The sequence below is a fragment of the Crocuta crocuta genome, unplaced genomic scaffold (assembly GCF_008692635.1).
Source record: "Crocuta crocuta isolate KB4526 unplaced genomic scaffold, BGI_CrCroc_1.0 scaffold10, whole genome shotgun sequence".
NCBI classification, from domain to species: Eukaryota; Metazoa; Chordata; class Mammalia; order Carnivora; family Hyaenidae; genus Crocuta; species Crocuta crocuta.
The window spans coordinates 1,935,235-1,957,018 of record NW_027527551.1 but is presented as its reverse complement, the minus strand read 5'-3'; the positions used below and the strand labels follow the sequence as shown (position 1 = coordinate 1,957,018).

The 21,784-nt window shown below is 48.7% G+C and overlaps 1 protein-coding gene across 3 annotated transcripts in view; it reads right to left on the bottom strand.

The window, feature by feature from the left end:
- SAMD4A (sterile alpha motif domain containing 4A) overlaps nucleotides 1-21,784 on the bottom strand; it is a 96,305-nt gene that overhangs the window by 6,530 nt on the left and 67,991 nt on the right. For all 3 annotated transcript variants that reach the window (XM_077768235.1, XM_077768225.1, XM_077768245.1), the window contains 5 exons: nucleotides 20,215-20,548; nucleotides 17,860-17,945; nucleotides 12,538-12,656; nucleotides 8,064-8,265; nucleotides 6,607-6,733 (listed from right to left, as the gene is read on the bottom strand). In XM_077768235.1, coding sequence (XP_077624361.1) covers nucleotides 6,607-6,733; nucleotides 8,064-8,265; nucleotides 12,538-12,656; nucleotides 17,860-17,945; nucleotides 20,215-20,548 — 868 coding nt within the window. The remainder of the gene's footprint in view (nucleotides 1-6,606; nucleotides 6,734-8,063; nucleotides 8,266-12,537; nucleotides 12,657-17,859; nucleotides 17,946-20,214; nucleotides 20,549-21,784) is intronic.

The window sequence follows — 21,784 nt, the reverse complement described above, 5'->3', positions numbered from 1 at the left end:
GGCCCAAGCTTCAGGCCGCTTCCTCGCTCCTTCGAATCTCCACCAGGGGGCACTTGGGGCTGGAGGGCTGGATTACAAATGAGGTTAGGTTGGTGGTTTAGTGGGATAGGAAGTTGAAACCAATGGCTAAACCAAAGTATTTGTTTTCCTTGATTAGCTATACATTTAGGTTTTCTCTGCAATCTGTGTTCCCCATTACCGGCTAATTCGGAGGCAGATGTCATTTCCGTTGTTTAAAATTCTCAGAGTAGACGGGCAAAATGGATCAATATGAAAAGCACCGGGGAGCAGATAGGGTTCTTTCTCACACAAGTGCCAGCCAGCATCAATGGGTTTGAAAGGCAACTGTGCCAATTTGTGAGCAGACAGAGGACGATCGGGCTTCCTGGGAAACTGGGAGCCAGGGAGAATTGAAGGGTCTTTCCCACCCCACCCGCTGTTGCTCTCAGAGTAGGGTCGGGGCAATTAGACAATCCAGAGGGAAGAGTATTTTAGTATTTTCATCCATTCATGTGAAAATCATATGCATGCAAAATTAGCAGCCTTCAGGGTGTGAAATCTATAAAATAGAAACACAGTTTTATATATAGCCAGTTAGCAAATATGAAAAAAAAACCCTTAGCAATTATATCCATCCATATGCTCATTGTAAAATTTAGTTTACTCTCTAGCACTCCCCTTTAAACAAACACTGTGGAGAGATTTGGATAAATAAAGATGCTCGACATTTGGAGAGAAGTGTTTCAGCTGCAAGATTTCTTGCCAACACGCAGCAAAATGCCATATTCCAAGCCTAGGACTCAGTGTTCAGAAAAGGGGGCTGAGAAATGCGGGGCTCTCCACTCTAGAATCTCCAAACCTTAGTGGCTGCTCTTTTAGGTTGAANCCCCCTGCCCACCGCTCCCAGAGTGGCTCTGAAAAATTCTAAGTCTCAGGAAAAGCCCATATGTTCACACTCCAGAGTTTCCTAATAGTGTGACTTTTTAATTGTGTATTTGATAAAAACAGATCCATGGCATCCCCCCACACATACAAGACAGAGGGAGACCAGCTGGGTGGGTAACAGCTTCCATCTCAGGCTAGAAGCCCTCAGCCAAGTGTGGCTTTGGTGGGCCGAGCTCTTACAGCCTGAGAAGGATTTGGGCAGCTCCTGCCACCCGGGGGCACAAGAATGAGCAGGCCAGCTCTTGCTGGGGCTGCTGCTGACCCCACGGGCTCACTGCCTTTAGCCTGGGCCCCCAGCTGTAACGGACCAGGCAGACATAGCTTTATGCCTTCAATAAGGCAAAAAGGAAAGACTAAGCCTTCTCTGCTGTTGCCTGCAACAGGCCTGTTTCCTTAGCTCAGGCGACATCTCTAAGAACTAGGAATTTTTCCTCTGACCATCAGATCATTCCAGTATTCAGTGAGGGATGCCCAGGGTTTAGGCTGACCTGAGACTTTGTAATTGTGCCTTTCCAGAAGTTCCACAGGTATAGAGCCTAGTGGTCAGGCCCAGGGTCAAGAAGATTCCGGAAGGGAGCAGCCACCCATTCCCAATGGAGTGCTGCTGTTGGGTCCACCAAGAGGGGGCCCCCCAGGTGGCTTTTCTTTGGCAGAAACCAGCCACCTCAGCTGAGTGTCCCCTACGTGGCCCCTATGGTGCAGTTCTGCAGCTCACTCCCAGTCCCCGAGGCTGAGGTAAAGAGGCCAATGTCTTTAGCACTTTAGAATAATAAATGGAGTATTCTAGGAAAAACCTCTAGAATCCCACTTGGCCCATGATAGCTAAGACTACCTGTTGAATAACTAGGAAGGCTTCAAGTTAAGAGAGAAATCGGGGAGGCTGACAAGGATGGGAAAGAGGGTGGAGAAGTGGGGTCCAGACTGGATAAGGGAAGGAAGGAAGAAAGGGAAACAGGGAAGATGGGATCCAAGCAGAAAGGGGAGGGCGGTAACAGAAGGAAAAGAAATGAGTGTGGGCAAGGAAACAGAGCCACATTGATCATCGCAGAGGCGGTCATGGTGGGTGACGGAAGAACAGGAGTAAGTCCGTCATACCTGAGTCTGGTATGGGGAGTGAAGCTTTTCTCTGGTGGCCTAATTCCTAAACCTGCAGAAGTCTGTGTTGTGGAAATCCTCTGGGACCCACGCTTTCACGCAAAAGGACGAGGAGAATATGGTAGAAGACAATTTTGTACTATCTTGCCCCGGATTGGTCTCTCTGAGTTTAACTTTCAGAGGCAGGAGAGCACAAGCCCAGCTGGGTTCTTGGCTGTGATAGAACGGATTCATTTACCAACCTCCCTACCTATTATCTGTCAGTCCTGAGCAAGACTCGCCTTGGCTTACTAGAAGTCAGGGAGCAAATGTTCATCAGGTACTTTAAGTGGGTCCCTGTTCCGGTGTCTTCCTCTGCATGGCAGCCCCTCCCATCCCCTAATGGAACTAGTGCATGGATGGTACTCTCCCTCTCTCCACCCTTTCAAAAGGCAGTTCTCGGGGCACTTGGGTGGCTCAGTCGGTTAAGGATCCAACTTCGGCTCCGGTCATGATCTCACGGTCCATGGATTCGAGCCCCGTGTCAGGCTCTATGCTGACAGCTCAGAGCCTGGAGCCTGCTTTGGATTCTGTGTCTCCCTCTCTCTCTGCCCCTCCCCTGCTTGTGCTCTGTTTCTCTCTGTCTCTCAAAAATAAATAAACATTAAAAAAAATTTTTTTAAATAAACAAAAGGCAATTCTCTGGGAGGAATGTGAAACTCACACCAAGGAGGAAATGAATGATAACAGCTTTGTGCACTGTGCCTCCAGGTGTGCACCTGGATTCTCATCGTGGAAGAGAGACAGTCCAGAGCTGGGGATGTTGGCTGTGGTGAACAGATACGTCACACCACGAAATGCTGCCATGTAAGGCACCTTATTCATCTCCCATCTGGGCCGTCCAGCGCCAATGGTAGTTTGCATATGGTTTTGTGCAAGAGAAGGAAGAGATCCCCAGAACGTAGTTCTGTGAGGCTTCCCAGCCTACCCTCAGCCCTGCTTTTCCTTTAAAGTTGGCTTCTGGTTCCTCTGCCCTTCTCTGTCAGGCCCTCCGGGTGGCTAGGAGGGTTTATGGCCTAGTGTCGCACCAGGGCTCTTGTGAGATCCTCTCTGACTGGCTCCCAAGGGTTGGCTGAGCCGGGGTGAGCAGGAACAGATCTGCTTCCAAGAGAAGGTAATCATTCTCCGAGCAATTTCCAAACTCATTTTTCAGTTTGGAAAACACCCTGCTTTTTGGGGAAACATGATATCATTCACCAGGCACCACACTTGTTTTGAGCTCAAGCCATCCCTCTGGTGAGTTTATCAGACCCTCTGCCCCTTGCTCTGAGAGGACCAGCTTAGTGCTACTTACTTATGCCAGAGGCCATTGAGAGGCAGCAGTCACTTAGTGGCTCTCCTGGTTTGTCCTGGGAAACATCTAAAATCTGTCTATGTGGGAATACATTAAAAAACCACCCCTGACATGGCCTCCTAGGGGTCCACAAATCCTGTAGATCCAGAAAAGAAGACATTGTCTTGCAGATTCAAGCCAGATGACTGGTCAATTGATAAAAAAAAACTTGGGTGCTTGTTGTAGGCCCCAGACTTTGGAGACATTTAAAGTCTTCTACCATTTTAAAGGACGTATTTAAGTCTACAGAATCAAAACTTTATTAGAATGTCTTATAGTTTCCGAGATTTACCCATATGGTTTAAAATGGATGCTCTGAAGACCTCTCATGGCCAGGTGGAAGCCACTATGCTGTACTGTAAACACAGTTTTCTGAGTATTTAATTTGGGGTTGGTTATACATCTCTACTCCATTTGTGCTCACTACTACTACCACTTGTGTAAAGATGAAAGCTACTTGCTGCTTTTCAGATTTTGACTCCTTGATATGACACTTGTAGTTTAATCCTGCCGCCCTGGCCACCAGCCCCTAGATCCCTGGCTAGTTAACAAAGATGTGCTGCTTTGAGTGGAAGGGCCCATCTCTGAGAGACCCTGTCTGTCTAGGACAACTTTGTCCAGGCCTGGCTGTGGTGGTTAGGTGGGCCTGCCCTGTGAAGGAGGCTGTCTCCTCTGGAAGAAGCAGAGAGTTCTGGTCAGGACTTCTGGTCTTGAAAACCAGTATCTGATCTGTAAGGGGCAGGGATGACCTAGAAGACTGAGGAGCAGCATCCCTGTGCCCATGGCAGTGACTTTCTGCAGCTTCTGTTCCCTTTAGCCAGGGATCCTGAGTCATGGCTGTGCCCTGACTCACCCTTCATGACCATGTCCCCGGAAGAGCCACCCAGCATGCGCGGAGTGTGCTAGTCAGGACTTAGGAGTGGCCCCTGCCCAGGACTCACCAGTGTATTTGCAATCAGGAAATCTTAGAGAAGCCCTGTCCCCATGCCTTGGCTGTTATTAGAAATGCTGGGGTTCATCAGGGCCTTGCTGGAAGTGGGTTTGTGATGCTTGTGCTAGAGGCTAATTTAATCCCCCCTTTCCAAAAAACAATCCCCAAGCAGGTTCTGGAATTCTAGGTGCAGCATCCAAAGGACATTATTTAGAGACTTTCGGGTTAATTACCGGGGAAATTGAAAATCATTATAAGTGGCTGCCTTTGGGAGATGAGACTGTGGGTTGGGAGGGGGAGGGGAAAGGGGCAGTCACTTTTCCTTAAAAGCTCTCCTGTANCCCACGAACCGCGAGATCATGACCTAAGCGAAAGTCAGACGCTTAACCGACTAAGCCACCCAGGCGCCCCCTGTATTATTTGATTTTTAAACTTTGGGAACAACAGGCTTCATGGGAAGAGGGTACAAATGATCTTAGGGTCACAGGTGCCCTGAGCACGAGCAAGCAGCTCAGAACTGCTGTGCAACAGCCGAGGGGAAACACAAATGTAGATGGAGGATCTGTATCTACAGACTCAAACAGGCTTCCTAGGGATGGAAGATGGCCGACTCGTCCTGGTGGGCCTGGTCTTCCCAGTTAAGACAGGGAGAATGTGGGAAAGGACTGAGGGCTTGGAAGAGACCAAAGGAAGCAGTAAGAGGTTAGAATGGAGCAAGGAGGCTACAAGTGTATCTGGACCGAAGGAGGAGAGTGGTCAGTGATGCTAGGGCTCCCGTGAGGCTGTAAGGTGGCCGGGTTAGGCCAGGACTGCGGTCAGGGTGAAAGATCTCCTTGTACCCAGGATGTCTCCAGATATTGTCTAGATTCTCTTTCATTGGGAATGGATTACATAGAAATCTGCACCAAAACAGAGACTGGGACTAAATGACCTAGGGAGACCACCTTTAGAGTCCCTAAATTTTAGCAAATATCTCTTCCCAGAAAGGTACAAGTATCAAAACAGAGAAAAGGAGCTTTAAAACAAAAGGGTGCAAATAGCAAAGGTTCTAGAAGTCAAGAAGCAACTTCAAACAAGCATCTGGATCATTATCCTTTCCTGACACACCTTACCTTGTGGTGGCTTCTCACTTCCCCTTTCTCCTCAGTGTCTCCCCACCTCCTCCAGGCACACACCTGCTCAAAATCTTCCATACACGCCACACTGAGAGTAGCTGGGGTCTGAGCTCCTTGGCCTTGGATTCAGAGCCCTCATCATCAGCCGTTATCCTTCCAGCCCCCTTGGTCTACTCTCTGCTACTTCAATCTGACCCTTTGACTCAGCCACGGCTTCTGGAACTCACTGAGATACTTGATACAATTGCAGTCTTGCTCCCTTCACTCGTTCTGCCTGCAACTCCACCGTCCTCTTTTCACTTCTTCACCCTGTGTCACCTGAAGCTCAGCTCCAGTTCTAAGAAGCTGTCTTGCCCACCCAGGCCACAGCGACATTTCGTCTCCTTAAAATTCCAGGCTTACTGTACAGAGCGTGTCTACTAGGGTGGGTATTTTTCTACAGGCATGACACCCGTTCCGGATTTTCCCGCCTAGAAGTCACCTAGCTAGATGCAGTAATTGCTTGCAAGGCTTTATAGGACTCATGGAGTCTTAAGAGGTCACTGTCTGCATAGACAAAGTGTGCAAGCAATTGTTGTCTGTGCATGATCCTGGCTGCTCTGTTTTAGGAGGCACGTGGTGAGAGGTGCAACTGACTTGAAGTGCACCAAGTTGTTCTTTAACCAAGTAAAGGGAAGATGGCTGGTCCAATAATGTTTGCAAGACACTCCCAAACCAGGGGTAAGGCTCTTAGTGCCAAATGCTGTCAAGTTCTCTGTCTCAAACCTGCACATCCCCCCACATATACACAAAGTACACACACACACACACACACATTACACATGGAACCCCTCCCAACTCCCCCAAATAGCCATCCAGTGATATCTCTGGTTTAATCAATCTAGAAATATGACTAGTATCAAAAATATCCCCGTCAGATTGCAACTGACTCTGGGGCTCCATGTGCTGGCTCCCAGCCAACCAGCCGCTATTCATGCTGGCAAGGCACAGTTTAAAAAAGGAAAGGCTTCTATAAGCTCAAAAGAATGCGTGGTGACAGTCGAGGCTAAGCACTTTCCGGCTGGGTTCACAGGGCCATCTATTTTGGCGTCCTGGCCTCCCCTGTGTCAGGGGGAGGTGAGAGGGAGAGATCAAGTGCAGGACCCTACCTGGCTGCTGGAACATCAGCATATTCTGTGGAGAAGTGTGCACAGGCAACGAGCGGGTCCTTTGGACTGAGCTGTGGGTGCGGCTTGGCATGCTGTTGCTGCCCCCAGGATTGGCAAACCAGAGGTTCTAATGAGAAACACGAAGGGGGAACCATTAGTCCAGACAGGGGAGGGGGTGCGGAGCAGGGCCACCGGCCAGAATTCAAGAGGCAAATACCCCTGGAAAACTCTTTGCTAACTTCTGGAAAAGGGCTTGCAGGCCAGTGCTACCCTTCTGCATATTTATAGAGAGGGGGTTTAGATTCCATTCATTTTATCCCCCTCTCCAAGCCCCGGGCCTCTCTAAGCCCCAGCTTAATCTGGACTGCTCTCTCCCTATCTCCAAAACTCTTTTTATCCCTTTTGTTGCCTCTGCTTTTCCTATCACTTTTTTCAGGGATCGGAAGAGTTCTATAAATGTTTGCAACGAAGAGCACAAACTATTTCAAGGCTCTCATTTGATTTTCCTTTTGAGATTCTTACAACTTACTACAAAGCGAGGGGGAGAAAAAAGAATCTTTCAGCTGGCAACGAGCTGGCACACTGAGCTTGCGTTTATTATTATGCGGGTGTCCTAGTGGTGACTTCCTCTTGAACTGATTTGGGGCTTCCCACAACAGTCAGATAGTGGGGCTTTCTCATACCTTGTCCTGTCGTCTAGGGAGTAAATGTTGCCCATCTTGCCTGGAGCTGTTTTCCTGTTTTTAAACCGATCTATCATCCCTAAGTTTCTCATGACAACCCAGGCCCACGTGTGTCCCTCCAGTCCCAGCCCCAACCTGCAGAGCCCCACAGAGCTGGGCACCCGGGTGGAATGCATTGGGCAGGGTAGGGAAACAGGACTGGGGGGCGAGGAGCCTTGGGACAGAAGTCAGCTCTATATCCCATATTAAAGACCTCTGGGCAGCCTGGCCTTGAACAGGCAGAGAATGTTCCAGTTCTCCCTCTGGTAGCCTCTCTCAGGCTCCTCTTTGGATTCTCCACCACAGCTGGGACCGTGACAGAGGAGCTATCCGTCGAGTAAAAAGGCTGAGGAGCTCCTTAGATGCTCCAGCTCCTCTGGAACCCAGATCTGGGAGGTGTTGAGGTCTGCTGGGGCAGGAAAAGGAGCCAGGCAAATAAAGGGTAGGTCTTGCATTGCTTCCTAAAGGCCCCATGTGCAGGGCCCACACAGTTAAAGGTTAAAGTGGTTATAGGGCATCCTAAGTTCAGTCCACACGAAGCAGGTGCAGCCATGTAATTGCTGTGTCTCCCAGAGAAACAGTGCAAACAGCTGGTTCCCTCTGAGCACAGGGACACCTGTATCTCACTGTGGCCTCCCTTGGCCTCTCCGCTCACCTTGGGGTCATGTGGGGGTAGGTCCTGAAGCCTCAGGGCCTGTGTTTGGCCGCCCACCCTCTTCCTGGGGCAGAACAAACCTGTCTCCCCTGTTTCATGATGGTGGGGTTGGCTGTGGTGCTGCGCTGGGTGGAGCTGACAAATCCACTGGTACCCAAGAGGCCAAGGCGGGCGGAAGGGACGTTCCGGGAGGGGATCTGGTACTGGCGTGGGTTCCGTCTGCCCATACCACCGCCCACAGAGCCGGCTGTCGGGAGGGAGTTGGACTGCCCAAAGCCGCGACTGTGACAGGGAACAGAGAAGAATGGAGAGACTGTCAGTCGCCCTTTAGCCCTTCCCAAAGCCCAGGTTGCCAGTGGGATGCCTCCTTGGAACCTGCTTACATTTTGACAGTTATGAGGTCTATCTAGGGGGCAGGGGGTGGTTCTGTGCCAGGAAAGGGCTATGATTAAAGTGACAGCTAAGAGACATCTGAGAGTGACTATCATGTGCACCGTCCTGGGACTACCACGTTAATTCTTCAGTTCTCACGACAAGCCTATGAAGTGGGTGCTCCATCCTCTTTCACAGCTGGAGAAATAAAACAGGGAGCTTAACACTTTTGCAAAGGTCACACAAGCAGCAGGCGACAGGGCTGCACTAGGAGTCTAAGGTTAACCAACGTGCTCTCCAGCTTTCCTCCGTGCTGGACTCCCGGGCCCATCGAGAAGCCACCCGGCACAGAAGCCGCCGAGCCAGGATCAGTGCTCCTTCCATCACCCCCCCAAGTCTCTCTGATGTCTGTCTGTATGGCACACGTAGAGACAGGAGCCTGTGAGCCTCACTAGGACGTAAGCTCCAAGAGAGAAAACGTGGCGTCTGTCCTCATCAGTCCTGCACGTCCCGTGCCTGAGTCACCTCCCGGCACAGCAAAGGCAGGTTGAATGAATAAATGAATCTCTGTCCTCACGATGCTTCTCCCTGTGGAAAAGCTGATCCCACGTCTGGGGCTTGCCTCCCAGGTTGAGAGAGGGAAGAAGAACAGAGATGATGATGTTTGGAAGCGCTCCGGACCTAGGATGCTGACAGCTCCCCGCTCCACAGACCCTTTCCTGCAGGAAGACCGGGAGGTTGCGTGCTTTCCCACATGGACCTAGGTAGGCTGCCAGGGACCCGTGGCATTGCACTTGGACACTGTGCTGCCGTTGCTCCAGTGACCTCAGCGCCCAAGAACTCATCCTCTCCAACATGCCTCAGGTTCTGGGAGGGTACACAGCAGCCAGTAGGGTTTCAGGAAACAGCACATTCCTTCCAAGAAGAGTCAGCTTTAGTCATTCACTGGTGTTTAACTCACAGTGCTTTACCTCCAACGGCCACAAGATGGAACAGACTTGCTTTCCCAGCCAGACAGGGGAGGTCTGTACCAAACCTGTGAGGAGACTCCGGGAGACAGGGCTGACGTAGTTTAACCGGCTGAAGATGATTGGGGGCAGGGGCGCTGCAAAACAGTCATTTCCTGAGAAAGAGGGTTGTGGGGAGGGGGTGGAGAGGGGCATCTAAGCCATCAGCACCGTTGGTCTCAGAAAATGCTTTCTCTTTCTCCCCAGAATGCCTAAATTTCCTAGGGGGAAAGGGGGTGGGGAAGAGAATTCCACGGGTGAGCTGACCACAACTGATTTCTGGCCTTGAGTCTTTCCACTTCCAGGTTTTTGTGGCCAAGCAAAAGGTTCCTGATTTCTGTTAGGGGCTCATCTATATGTGGTAAGAAGGACACTCATGGGTTCTAGGTATCTAGCTCATCCTTTCCCACCTCTTTCTTTTTAACTAGCATTAACATTTTTTGGTTTGAAAGAAGAAATTTGGGCCGTGTGGGGATACAAGTAATTTCACACGATCTAGGAGACCTCCTTTGAGAAGGACAGTCTGAGGTCCATGACAGGTGGAAACAAGGAGCAAGTGGTTGTTTTTGTTTTAAACTATGAAAACTAGTCCTTTGGTTTTTAGGGTTGGAATTTTGGCCACCTGCTGGATGATTCAGTGTTCTAAGACTTTTCCTGATTTAGTACAGATAGCTTTTTTGCTCATTTTCCTTTTGGGTTGGATTTTTAAAAAGTTATTTCATATGCAAAGTACAGTAGTCAATGAGTGATGCTAAAATGATTTGTGCTTCCAGGAAGGCAAGACTATGTTCTTGAGCAATGTGGGCAGAGGCTTCTGCTATGGGACACTCAGTCACTGAAGAAAGGAGGGCTCTAAGGGACTCCTTAAGTTAGGATGCAGGAGTTGGGCTGTATGCAGCAGGTAGAGCCCAGAACATTTTGGGGTCAGGACAGGTGAGGGGGCAGAATTTGGCCAGGCTATCGTTCTAATGTCTGGGGGGCCCTACTGTGACATCCTTAGTTGGTTATTTCAAAGCCAGAGTTGTTGAGGGCTGCCACTTCTGGCAACCAGAGTAAATACTTAGGTTACTTAAGACCACTAGGCTTAATGACATAATCATCCTCTCTGGGGAGAGAACAAAGTGACACAAGTAAGTTTTCATTCCTCATTCTTTTGCTCTGCCCATCTCTGCTTTCCTAAATCTAACCAGCTGATTTCATTACCTTGAAATGCGTGAAAAGGCTGAGAAAATAACATTAATAAGAACAAATTAATTTGGGATTTGTGATCATTCAAGCAGGGGCTGGGCTGCAGTTACCTTTGTACTATGGGAGGAACAGGTCTTCAAAGCAAATAAATAGCATAAAAAGATCCCAGACGTAATATATATGAGAGCAAATTATTTTCTAGAGCCTTGGCAACTTCCAATTGAATGTCCACAATTGACTTAACTTATTCTTATCTAATCAATACAAACAGGTCCATCAAGATTCCAATACAGCAAACCTTGGATAGGCCAAGACAAACGTTAGTTAATAACACCCTAGAGAGGCCAGGGTTACTGTATGAACTCTCATATGGACCAAGGACAAAGCCGAACAGAGGCAGGGGATGACAGTCTGGAGAGAGCCAAGCAGCTTAAAAGCTCTATCTTTATCTTTATCCTCTGAAGTCCTTCTTCCCCTTGGAACTTGTTTCCTAAGGGCCTGGTGTTGCAAGAGGGGTCTGGAACCTCATCCTCTCGCTTGAGAGGCACGGTTGCCCTTACAAGGAGAGAGCGCGAGCCTGGGAAGGGGGCAGTCCCCGGGGTTGAGAGGCCTATGAGCAGGCCTTGCCTTTCACCTGGGCCCCTGGGAATCCTCAGGGTGCACAGCTGGTCCAGTCCATCCCGCCAGGAAGGGCAGCCCCAGAGAGCTTGGAGACAGGGAGCTGCCGTAAAGAGGGCTGCTCTTCCTGATTGTTTTTTCTGCACATCAGCTGGAGACTGTGAGAGCTGCCTGGCATGAAAAGTGGTTAAGAGCACTGACTCTGCAGCTAGTGCTGGCTTGCCTGGTCCAAGTTCTGGACACCACTGCCTACAGACTCCTCTGTAAATTCAATTTAATAATAGCAACTCTACCTCATATGGTTGTTGCAAGGATTAAACGTATTAATACTCCTAAAATGCTTGGATACCACTTGGCACATAGTACTAAATGTTTGTTTAATAAATAACGGTGTTATATATGCTAGAATGTGATGACACTTCAATTTTTACATTAATGCTTAATGAAAACTTCGTAAACCCCAACTATCCTTATCTCCCTTAAATAATGTAAAACAGTGATGTTTTAAGGCACACTTATGCAAATAAATGCCAAAATTTTTAACAACACAGAGCTTCTCTATATATACACGAAGAAATGAATTCAGAACTTTTTAGGTGCAAGTGAAAAAACTATTTATCTGCTCATGTTTAAAAATGTAAAATAGAAAGTTGATTTTTCAGGATGTTTGTACCATCAGTCTTTTGTCTCCCCCCAACTCCCTGTCATTGTAGAAGGCTTTACCCCTATCCCCCCCATTCTCCCCCTGAACTGTCACTGTAATTCGCCTTTAATATGCAATTGGATTCTTCAATTTAAAACCAGATTAAGGTAATGGGTTCTAAAGTACAACCGAGGCTTATTTTTAACTGCATCCAAGAAGCTGAAGTACTATGAAAAATCAAGAATGGTACTGCTCCACTCTTAGATTGCAGCTCAGACCAAAATAGACCAGCACTGGGCTCTTCACCCCGCCACCAACTATAATTAGCTAGTCTGCAGCTAGAAGGGAGAAAAAATGACACTACCTTGTAAGGTGCTGATAGAACAACCCATTTCTGTCCTTTCAGGGCCCCCTGTTGTGGCTAAACCACCACGTGTTTTGCAAGCATTTATTAAATCCTACCCATCTCCCCTCGTTGCCCATCTGGACTAATACCATCATTCTGATCATGTAAATTGAGTTACAAAAGATCATGTTCAGTTCTTTTTCTGGGGATGCTTTCTCTCCATAGGCTTTCCCCAACCCCACCTGTTTAAGGAGTGGCATCTCCAGCTCCCCACAGGGCACCCTTGTGGACCAGGGTGCCACAGTCCCGCCCAGGAGCCCAGGCAGGCAGTGATGCACAGGCACCCACCGTGCGTTAAGAAGAATGAAATCACAACATACTTTCTTTGCTGTCGATATCCTGATATGTCTAGGAGGGTTTTCCGAGGGAAAGACCGAAAGAGCTTCTGCACCTGCTGTTTCCATGACAACAATCTTTTTTTCTGAGTCTCTGTAAATGCCTGCAAAAACAAACACGACTTTTTAATGGGTGGCGCAGCCTGGCATTAGAGGGAGAAACATGCGATTAATAGGGGGAACATCGGAGTCTCTGCAGTCGCTTTTTCCTCACCTGCTCCCTACCTGATCCTGATGGCAGTCAGTTTCACTTGGGAGCCACCTGTACCGACAATTCAAGTTATTTGACAGTGGAGGTGTCTGGTAAGGTGCATGCATTAAGCTTTTGGCAACCCTGGTTTTCGGCTGCATTTCTGACAGATCCACACTCACCTTCCCCTTCCTCCGGACTCCACTCTGGACTCTACAGATTCACCAGGAATGAACTGCAAAATGGATTGTTAAATACTCTGGCTTTTGCAGGCTCCCTACGTTTTCATAATCAATGGAAATGCTAAACCACTCCAAAAATCATCAATCTGCTTGATGGTGTGTGGTCACCCTGGAGTGGCCTGCAGGGTTTCAGAAAATGGAGTATAGTCTCTGCTATGCTATGCTGTGCTGTGCGATGGTATGCTGCGCTGTGCTGTGCTATATACATCAGGAGTGGTGCACTGGGGTTTTTGTAGGGCATAGGGCTTTGCTGAGAAATCTCCAGTTAAGGGGTCCTGTCCCCTAAGGAAAAAACCCCAGTGCACCAATCTTGACCTAAATTTTGCTTAAAGTTTAGGAAAACCAGTAGATCTGATGCTTTCTCAAATCCTTTTTAGTAAAATTGGCATTGAGGGGGCGTTTTGCCCGCTTCGTAACACAGTCTTCTATATTATGCATTCTTTTGTGTATGCTGCAGCCCAGGGGAAGACTTTATAGAGGTTATGAGTCCCCAAGGCAGAGACACTCAAATCTGTGTTATATTAGAATCCCTCAAGAAGACCAAGACCCCTTCCCACATACCTAGGGCCTGTTTTGAGAGGTCTGGAGAGGAGGTTAGGCGATGTTTGCAACAAGTGCCCTGGTAATTCTGCTGCAGATAGAACATGGATATTTGGCATTCTAGACAGTTTGAGGAAGGACTCCATGTGCAATATAGGAATCCCCTGTCAGGAGCCTAGAACTGTAGGCCACACTCTGTGGGAGACCCATCAGCTTTGACTGAATAGCAGTAACAATGATGGAGATAACATACCCATGTAGTTTTGTTAATAAGACAGAAAATCCTTTAAGTAGCAATAAGCTATTACTTAGAGTAGCAGACTATATGACTACTTCCCATAAAGGAAACAGATTCCTTAAACAGAAAAAAATGACAGCTTAATTTTCTCCAGATGACATTTAATCTTTAAGGACCTAAACACAGGAGAGCTATGTGAACAAAAAAGCAAAAAGATATTAGTTATATTGTGAAAAAATTATTGACTTGCAAACCCTTTTCTCCTGGATGACCTTAGCCAGACACATATAAGGATATTCACCAAGGAGGGCTACCCAACCCAGTGAGTCCATGCCTCATTGAAGGGGTGCAGACACTGCTTAAGGTACATGGTAGGATGGTCTCATGGTTACAAGGTAAGGACATGGTTCTGCTCTGTGGTCCCTTCTCATTTGCTGGCAATGCTTGGTGAGTGTCCAACTATACATGAATGTCTCTGAAAACTTGAAAGGTAAGTATCGCTGCTGGACAGATAAAGAAAGGGATGGATAGATTCTGCTTTTGACTGGCTTATTCTGCTAAAGTTTGAGAACACAGGATGCAGGTGCACTGATCAAGATGACTTGGCGAGGAGAGGCTAGCCCAGTTGGTTGGAGGAAGGCTCTGCATGGATATGGGTAGGGTTTGAATCCCTGAAGACCCTTATTCACCTGAGACTCGGTTTCTTCTAAAAACCCAGGATAATAATATCTCCCTAAAAAGATGTAAGGATTAAATGGGGGCAATACACAAAATGCAATTAGAAGACTTAGAACATGCCAGGCTCTTAGTAATGGTTCAATAACTGCTGCTCATAGATACTCTAACCAGGGTTTTTTTGGTTGTGCAGACCAGTCCTTTGGTGGTGGTATACGAATGTTTGTCACATATCGTATTCAACAGTCACCTTTAGCCCCAACTTGAATGACTTCAAGTTCTCAAAACTATAATAGTGAGCTGGTCTAGGGCCAGCCTGAAGGACAGCTGGCCTGAGTTTCCAAGTGACAAAGGAGGAAATGGGTTACTGTATAGACTCACATTCAAAGTGCTTCCAAGGACACTGGTACATAGATGACATCTTCCATGGTAGCAGACAACATCCCAGAAGATGGAAATGTTTATAACCGCCCACTACCCAGAGAGGTCAGCTCATTCACTCAACACTGGCCATCATTTAGTTCTGGGTCGCAGATAGAATCAAGCCCCTTAGCCACGCTGAGTGAGTGTGGTGGCCACTTCTTCTCAGTCCTAGAGGCTGCAGCTGGGAGGCATGGAGGGGAGCTAGGTCATGGGTGGCAATGAGTGATTTCCCAAAGCTGGTCTCTGTGTATGTGTCTACAAAGTAGCCCTCCATTGTGGGAGCTCTATCCCCTGGGATGGCTGACACCTGACCTCAGCCATTCCACTGGCAGCTCTGGGTTGGGCTGGTAGCAGCTTCCTCAGGGACTGGAGGGGAAGGAAGCCTCCATAGTATACAGACTGACATAGCCAGTCAGTCACTTCCGAGTCCTGTGTCGCTATCAGGGTCAAACCATTGAGTCTGTCTGGAAGAAGATGGCGAGGGTGTGCCCCATAGCTTTTGTGGCTAGATTTAAAGTCTCAGAAAAGGGGCAAGAACTCATCTCTGCAGAACCTCCTGGAGACGATGAGGCAAGAAGCCAGGGTTTATAATGCAGGAGACAAAGTGACTGGTATCAGAAATGAAATTCAGAGCTTTCCTGTCCTCCCTTCTGTTACTGTAGGGAGTTGGTCCCTCTGTCCCTGGGGAGGAAGGAAGGTGTCTAGGTTTGGTCAGCACTCTCCCATCCGGTCAGGTAAGGAATGGCGCATTCGGGCTGTGAAAGGGAGCCCTGTTTCACGGAGCCCAGGTGAAACTTCAGCCAGGATGGAGACCGCGTGGCTCGACAGGGCCTCACAGGGAGGGTGTGTTCTGCCCAACAGAATAACCCAAGCCTGTGGAAAATTATTCAGACACATTTCCTCTTTCTTGAACTAAGATAATAATAAAAGGTCTTGCCCAGCATTTTCCCTTCCAAAGCAGAGTGCTGTCCCCTCCACCCCGACATGAATTCAGGCAAAGAGACATAGCATAAGCTCCTTCCAGCCCAGGACTCCCAGCAGCCACAGGTCCCTCTACTCTAATCGAGGCAGCAGATGAGTCCCCACGGTGCCATGTCTGCATTTAATCACTTGGGCAGATAGGGAGAAAAAAAAACCTAGGCATTTTCTAAATATTCTAAGGAAGTGGAAGAGAGAGCCAGGCTGCCCAAGGAGGCCATGCACAGTGGCAGGAAAGTGAGAAGCATCAGGCCACAGCTTTGGGGCTGGCGGAGGCCAATTAGGAAGCTTGTGCACTGTCCAACAGAGGCAGCTGGAGGGCTCATTATTTTGTCTTGTGGGCTCAGCAGACTTGAGGCAAGGTGGAAAGTAACTTGTAACTTGTCCTCCCGTAGCTTGAAGGTTTGGTGTGAGTGTGGGCAAGGGAGAGGATGCAAGGTCTAGCTGCTTTACAGAAAAGCTTAAATCCTCCCCTGATCAGTTCCCCCTCCAAACCCACCCACTCCAAACCCACTCCTCCCCAGTAAGACACAGAGCTCTTCAAATGCTTTTCTTTCTGCCTGGAGTACTCCCACCTCCTTCGGTATGGAGTCCTTGCCCCTAAGACTTTCAGATCTAGCTTGGAGACAGTTCCTCTGGGGAAAAGCCATTTCCGGTTCTGGATTTGGGGGCCTTGCTCCTCATCCTGGGCCCCGTGGGATGCCAGGACAGCCTTATCCTCATGTATGTGATGAGCTGGTTTCCTTTTGTCTCCCCTGCTACCCGCACACCATACGCTACATAGTCAGGGACGGGGTCTAGGCACTTAATAAAGGTCCGTGGAATGAATGAGTTCTAAAATTCTTCAACATGTTCTTGCCTTCTCTTCTTCCTGTTGCTTTTTGCTGGCCAAAACAAGTAGGGTGTCAGGATGGAAAACAGCAAGGAGTGAGTTGGGGGCTGGGGAGAGGGACGTGAGAATTTGCACTGCGGAGAGAGGAAACGGCAAAAAGGAGAGTTTAGGGGACCGTGGGTCAGTGGATGGGAAGGAAGCCCAGGAGGAGACCATAACCTGCACGTGAGGGGCGGGACGTCAGACTGCAGAAGAGTAGGGTCCCAGGAACTCGCCTTTGACAGATGGGCCTGTGTGGCAGCTGGCGGGATGGGGGCAGTGTGAGCAGGGTGGTGGATGAGGGTGGGGACAGACCTCTGTGCCAGGTGTTTCCCTTCACTGGGGCCCCACTGCACTTCTGGGGCTCTGGCTGCTAACCTGGCAAAGGTGAGGAGACCTGGGGGCCTTTGCCATCTTACTCTAACATTAAAATCCCACAGAAAGACCTCAGTGCTGTTAAGTTTATCCAAAGTCCACACTGTGACTCTTGTCTCTATGACTCTTCGGAGGGGGTGCTCCCCAGAAGCCACCGCAGTCTTGGGTCTGAGACACAATCCCCTGTCCCCACATGTGTCTCAGGGCAGCTGCACCTGGTCTCCCCATCAGGAAGACTGCACTCGCACTGAGTCTAATGGGAACACCTCCAGCACCGTGGTCTCGGTTCTCCTTCAAAAGGGCATGTGGCTTAACACAATTCCTATAAAAATCACAAATCAGACCACACACAACAGACCCACAAGCCCATGATTTTTTTTTTGCACACTTTCCACGTTGCCTCAACTTTCCCTGAGCCAAAAGACAAAACGTTTCAACACAAAATTTTAAAAGGACTTGAAGACACCAAAGCTAGGTGGCAGGGGTGCGTGTTAACCACCTCAGGCTCGGTCACTCAGGGATTGTTCCAGAGTCAGGAGTATCTCGGGCATTCGCCCTCACTTCAGAGCTCAGCCTAATCTCGACACCAAAGTCATATACACGCCATGCTTAGGTTTGAAGCCACCATAGCTGGGTTCTGCCCAGGCTATTATTAATGCCCGTCTACCCTTCGAAAACAAGTTGTCGGGAGACCCAAGTGATCACATCACAGAAACTCTCAGAACCATTTCTAAGCAAGGAGAAAAACAGTTTTGTGAAAGCCATTCCTACTCACCTCATGAATTAGACACTTGTCTATGAGCTGTAAATAGGAACTTATATTTTCCTCATCAGGTCTGGAGACCAAGAGCTGTGTGCACACTGTGAATTAAAAAAAAAAAAAAAAGATGAATTAGAAACATGCACACCCACTCTAACCTCTGAGATCTGTCTCTGATTTCCTTTCAGGACCAGTATTTTGAGAGGTATGTGTGCCTGTGGCTTTACGTAAGGTTCACAAAAAAGGCCAGGAGGCTCCTCATTCCACTGAAGTCAAAGGCTTGGTCACCACAGGAGCCCTCGCCTTGAGAAGCCCCTTCGCTTAATTCCAGGCATACCATTCTATATTAAGCCTTCTGCTATCCTGCCTGAGACACTCTGGGAGAAGAATGCAGTCGTGTCCTGAGCTCTGTCTTTGAAAGAGGCTCCTTTTGAGAAGAGAGTTCAAAGGCATCAAAGACCATCAACGTTCTCAGAGAGCAGTCTCCATAATTTGATGAATGAACTGTGTACCTCATTTGGAGGAATGAGGCTGGCACATCTTTTAGGACATGAGGTGTGTGGGCACACAGACGGGCAGGAAGCCTGCTACTCCATCAGCGGAGGGTTATTTTCTCAAAGTGATAACACACCTTTCTACACACACACACACACACACACACACACACGTTCACCTACACACTCAAGTAACTGAAGCAGTAAAGACCGAGCAGAGTCGGTCTGCAAGTAGAATGCACACACCCACTGGGGTTCTCATGGCCCCGCCAGCATCCGCATCTCATCCTAGAGGCTCTGATGCTCTGGTTTTGATGGGGGTGTATAGAAGGCTGTGGCGGAGATGGTTGGACAAAAAATGTCAATTAGAAGTGAAACTGCCTTGCACTCAAGTAGACCAAGCTTCAAACCTGGGCATCATGACTCCTTTCTCTTCCTAATCCTGAACAGCCAGTCTGTCACAGAATCCCACTTAGATTATGTCTTTGCACATAGATTTTCAGTATAGCATTGTTTGTAGTAACAAAAACTTGAAAACCACCTCAGTGTCCTTTAATTGGGGTCCTGTTAAATTACGCTTTATGCATATAGTGGAACAGCATGCAACTGTTTAAAAAATAGGGTGGGGATATTGTATCGATAGAAATGTTAAAAGTATATAATGTACGAAAGACAAGCTGCAGAAAAATGTGTAAACAACACCTGTTTGTGTGTAAAACAGGTTCTCATGTTGCTTGTATGGGATTATTACAAAGTTCCTGAGGGGATATTCTAAACCTGTTTATAGCAGTCACCTCTGCAAAGGTAGATAGGCGGGCTTGGGGGCAGGTTATTTTTTACTTTCCATCGTTTTGTTTAGTTTTGATTTTTTATGTTGAGCATGCATTTACAATTTATTTGAAAGTAGCTAAACTGTAAAAAGAAGCCATGCCTAGGAGTTCGGGTCTCTGAGCCCACCATGGGTCATACTCAGGTGTCCACCCCCATAGGTATCTTTACCCATGGGGTCATCTGTTCTAATCCCACACTGTGAAGAGCCCCCCTCGAGGGTGGGAGGCTGGGAAGTAGAGAGAGCTAGGAGGTGAGTGGGAGGAGACCAGGGACCCACCCTGGCCATCTCAGCTCAAAGGGATGATACAGATCGTCTCCTCTGAACCAGATACCTGTGGATCTAAGTCCTTCTTTTTAGGACATGGACACACATGGGGGAGTTTCTCACTGCACCTCTAAGACTCAGGTGTCCATTTCTTTTGGTAAAAACTTGGTTTCTTTAAAATGATCTGAAATATTGGAAAATAAAGAAGAAAAAATTGTTTCTCCTTCCCAAAGGAAAGTACTGGCATTCACTGCGTTCTTAAAATAATCATACTTTGTGAAACACCCCACGTGAGCACAAATTACTCTAACAAACACTGGACTTTGCAAAGATAATCACGTAGTCACCGTGCCAGCACAGGGGAGGTAGAAAGAGTGCTCTTACCCAAAGGACCACATGAGAATTCTGTCTGCCCTCCAGACAGGCACACAGCATGGCCACGGTGCCTTCAAGGAGCAGTCTGTATTAAGGAAGGGCTGACTTCCTTCCGCCCATGGGCCCAGAGGCCCAAGGAGTACTCACTCTGCTAGGAGGGCCCAGCATTGAGGGAGTGGAAGAGAAAGGAGACAGGGTTAAGGAAGAGGCCTTTGGGGGTCAGAGAGATTGGAGTTCAGTTCCAAATGACAACCTTTGAGCCTCACTCTCCTCATCTGCAAATGGGCTAATGGGCATCTACCTTGACAGGTTTATCCAGCACCCTGGGCAAGCCCCTCAGGAACCAGGAGCTCTGATCAGTGGTGTTGTGAGAACAGTGGGGGAGGTGAGAGAATCAGGCTCTACCTTTCCCCATGACACGTGTGAACTGCCCGGGGAGATCCCCCTCCGGCAGGGGGGCGACGGCCAGCTCCCCATCACAGCTACTCAGCTGGTGTGGCTGAAGCCCACCGCTGGCCCCAGCGGAGGCGGTGGCTGTGGCACCGGTGGCCGTGGCACTGTCTTTGCAGTCAGGGCTCTGGGCCTCGGGGCCCATCAGTGAGGGCGGGTGGGGGGCCTGGGATTCCCGGCGGCGAGCCTCAGGGGTGGTGCTGGGGGAGCTGTAGGCCTTGATGGGAGTCAGGATCATCTGGTGCAGTTCCTGGAGCGGGATGCGCAGGTTGCCCCCCTCGATGATGTCCTGGATGGCCAAAGGGAGAAGACTTCTGTTAGGGTCAGCACCGGGGGTGGCCCACCTCGACGTCTCCCTCCCACCCGTGCCCGGAGCTGCTCCCAGACGGGACTCACAGCTGCTGCCCCTTTATCCCAGCAGTCTTTGGAAATGCAGCCATTTTAATTTTATCATTCTATTATTAGCCCTGGTAGAAAACTTGGCAAAATACAGATATGCATAGTGAGGAAAATATATATCACCTGAAAATCCCACCATCTAGAGGTGATCACTAAAACGGTTTTGTACATTTCCTTCCCTGGCTTCCTCACTGAATTTCTATAAAAAGCATTTATATATTTTACATGCACACACTTTAGAAGCTATATAATAAAGCTGGGGTCTTGTGGTAATTTCCTGTCACCTACACAGGTGTAGGATGAAGGGACCTGCTCATTCACACCCTCACTCAGCCCACAACACAGGCATCACAGCGTAGTGGTTAAGAATATAGACACTGGGCAGGGGAGGGGGGTGTGCACCTGGGTGGCTCAGTCAGTGAAGTGTCTGACTCTTGATCTTACTCAGATCATGATCTCACGGTATGTGGCATCAAGCCCCACCTTGGGCTCTTGCCCTAACAGTGAAGAGACTGCTAGGGATTCTCTCTCTCTCTCTCTTTCCCCACTCCCTCCCCATCCCTTGCTGGCTCTCTCCATCTCTCTCAAAACAAATAAAACTTTAAAGAATACCGACTCTAGGACAGGTGCTGGGGTTCAAATTCTGACACTACTGTATGGCCTTGGGTAAATAACCTCTTTGTGCCTCAGTTTCTCCATGTATAACATAAAGATAACATGATCTGCCTCACTGGGTAGTTTTGAGGATGTTAATATTTGTAAAGCTGCAGGTCAGGGTCAGATTACTGTGTCATGTGCTTCTTTGTTAAGTTAATGGGTATGTGAATGTCTACACCGCAGCCTGAGATGAAAATATTGTGCGAGGGTGCAGGCTAGGGCGGCTGTGAGGGGAGGCTCTTGGGGGCTGACGTTGGACTGGGAACCCAAATGAATGTGGGCACGAGGGTCCTGGGAAAGCGTGCTCCCTACAGAGGGCGCGGTGAGGGCAGATGCTGTGAGTGGGGGGCATGCCCAGGGTGTATGAGAAATAGCAAGGAGGTGGAACCGGATGGTGAGAGGAGAAGGTGGGAAATGAGGTTTCTACCAGGGCCTGAGCATGGAGGCAAGGACGCAGGGAATTTTTCTA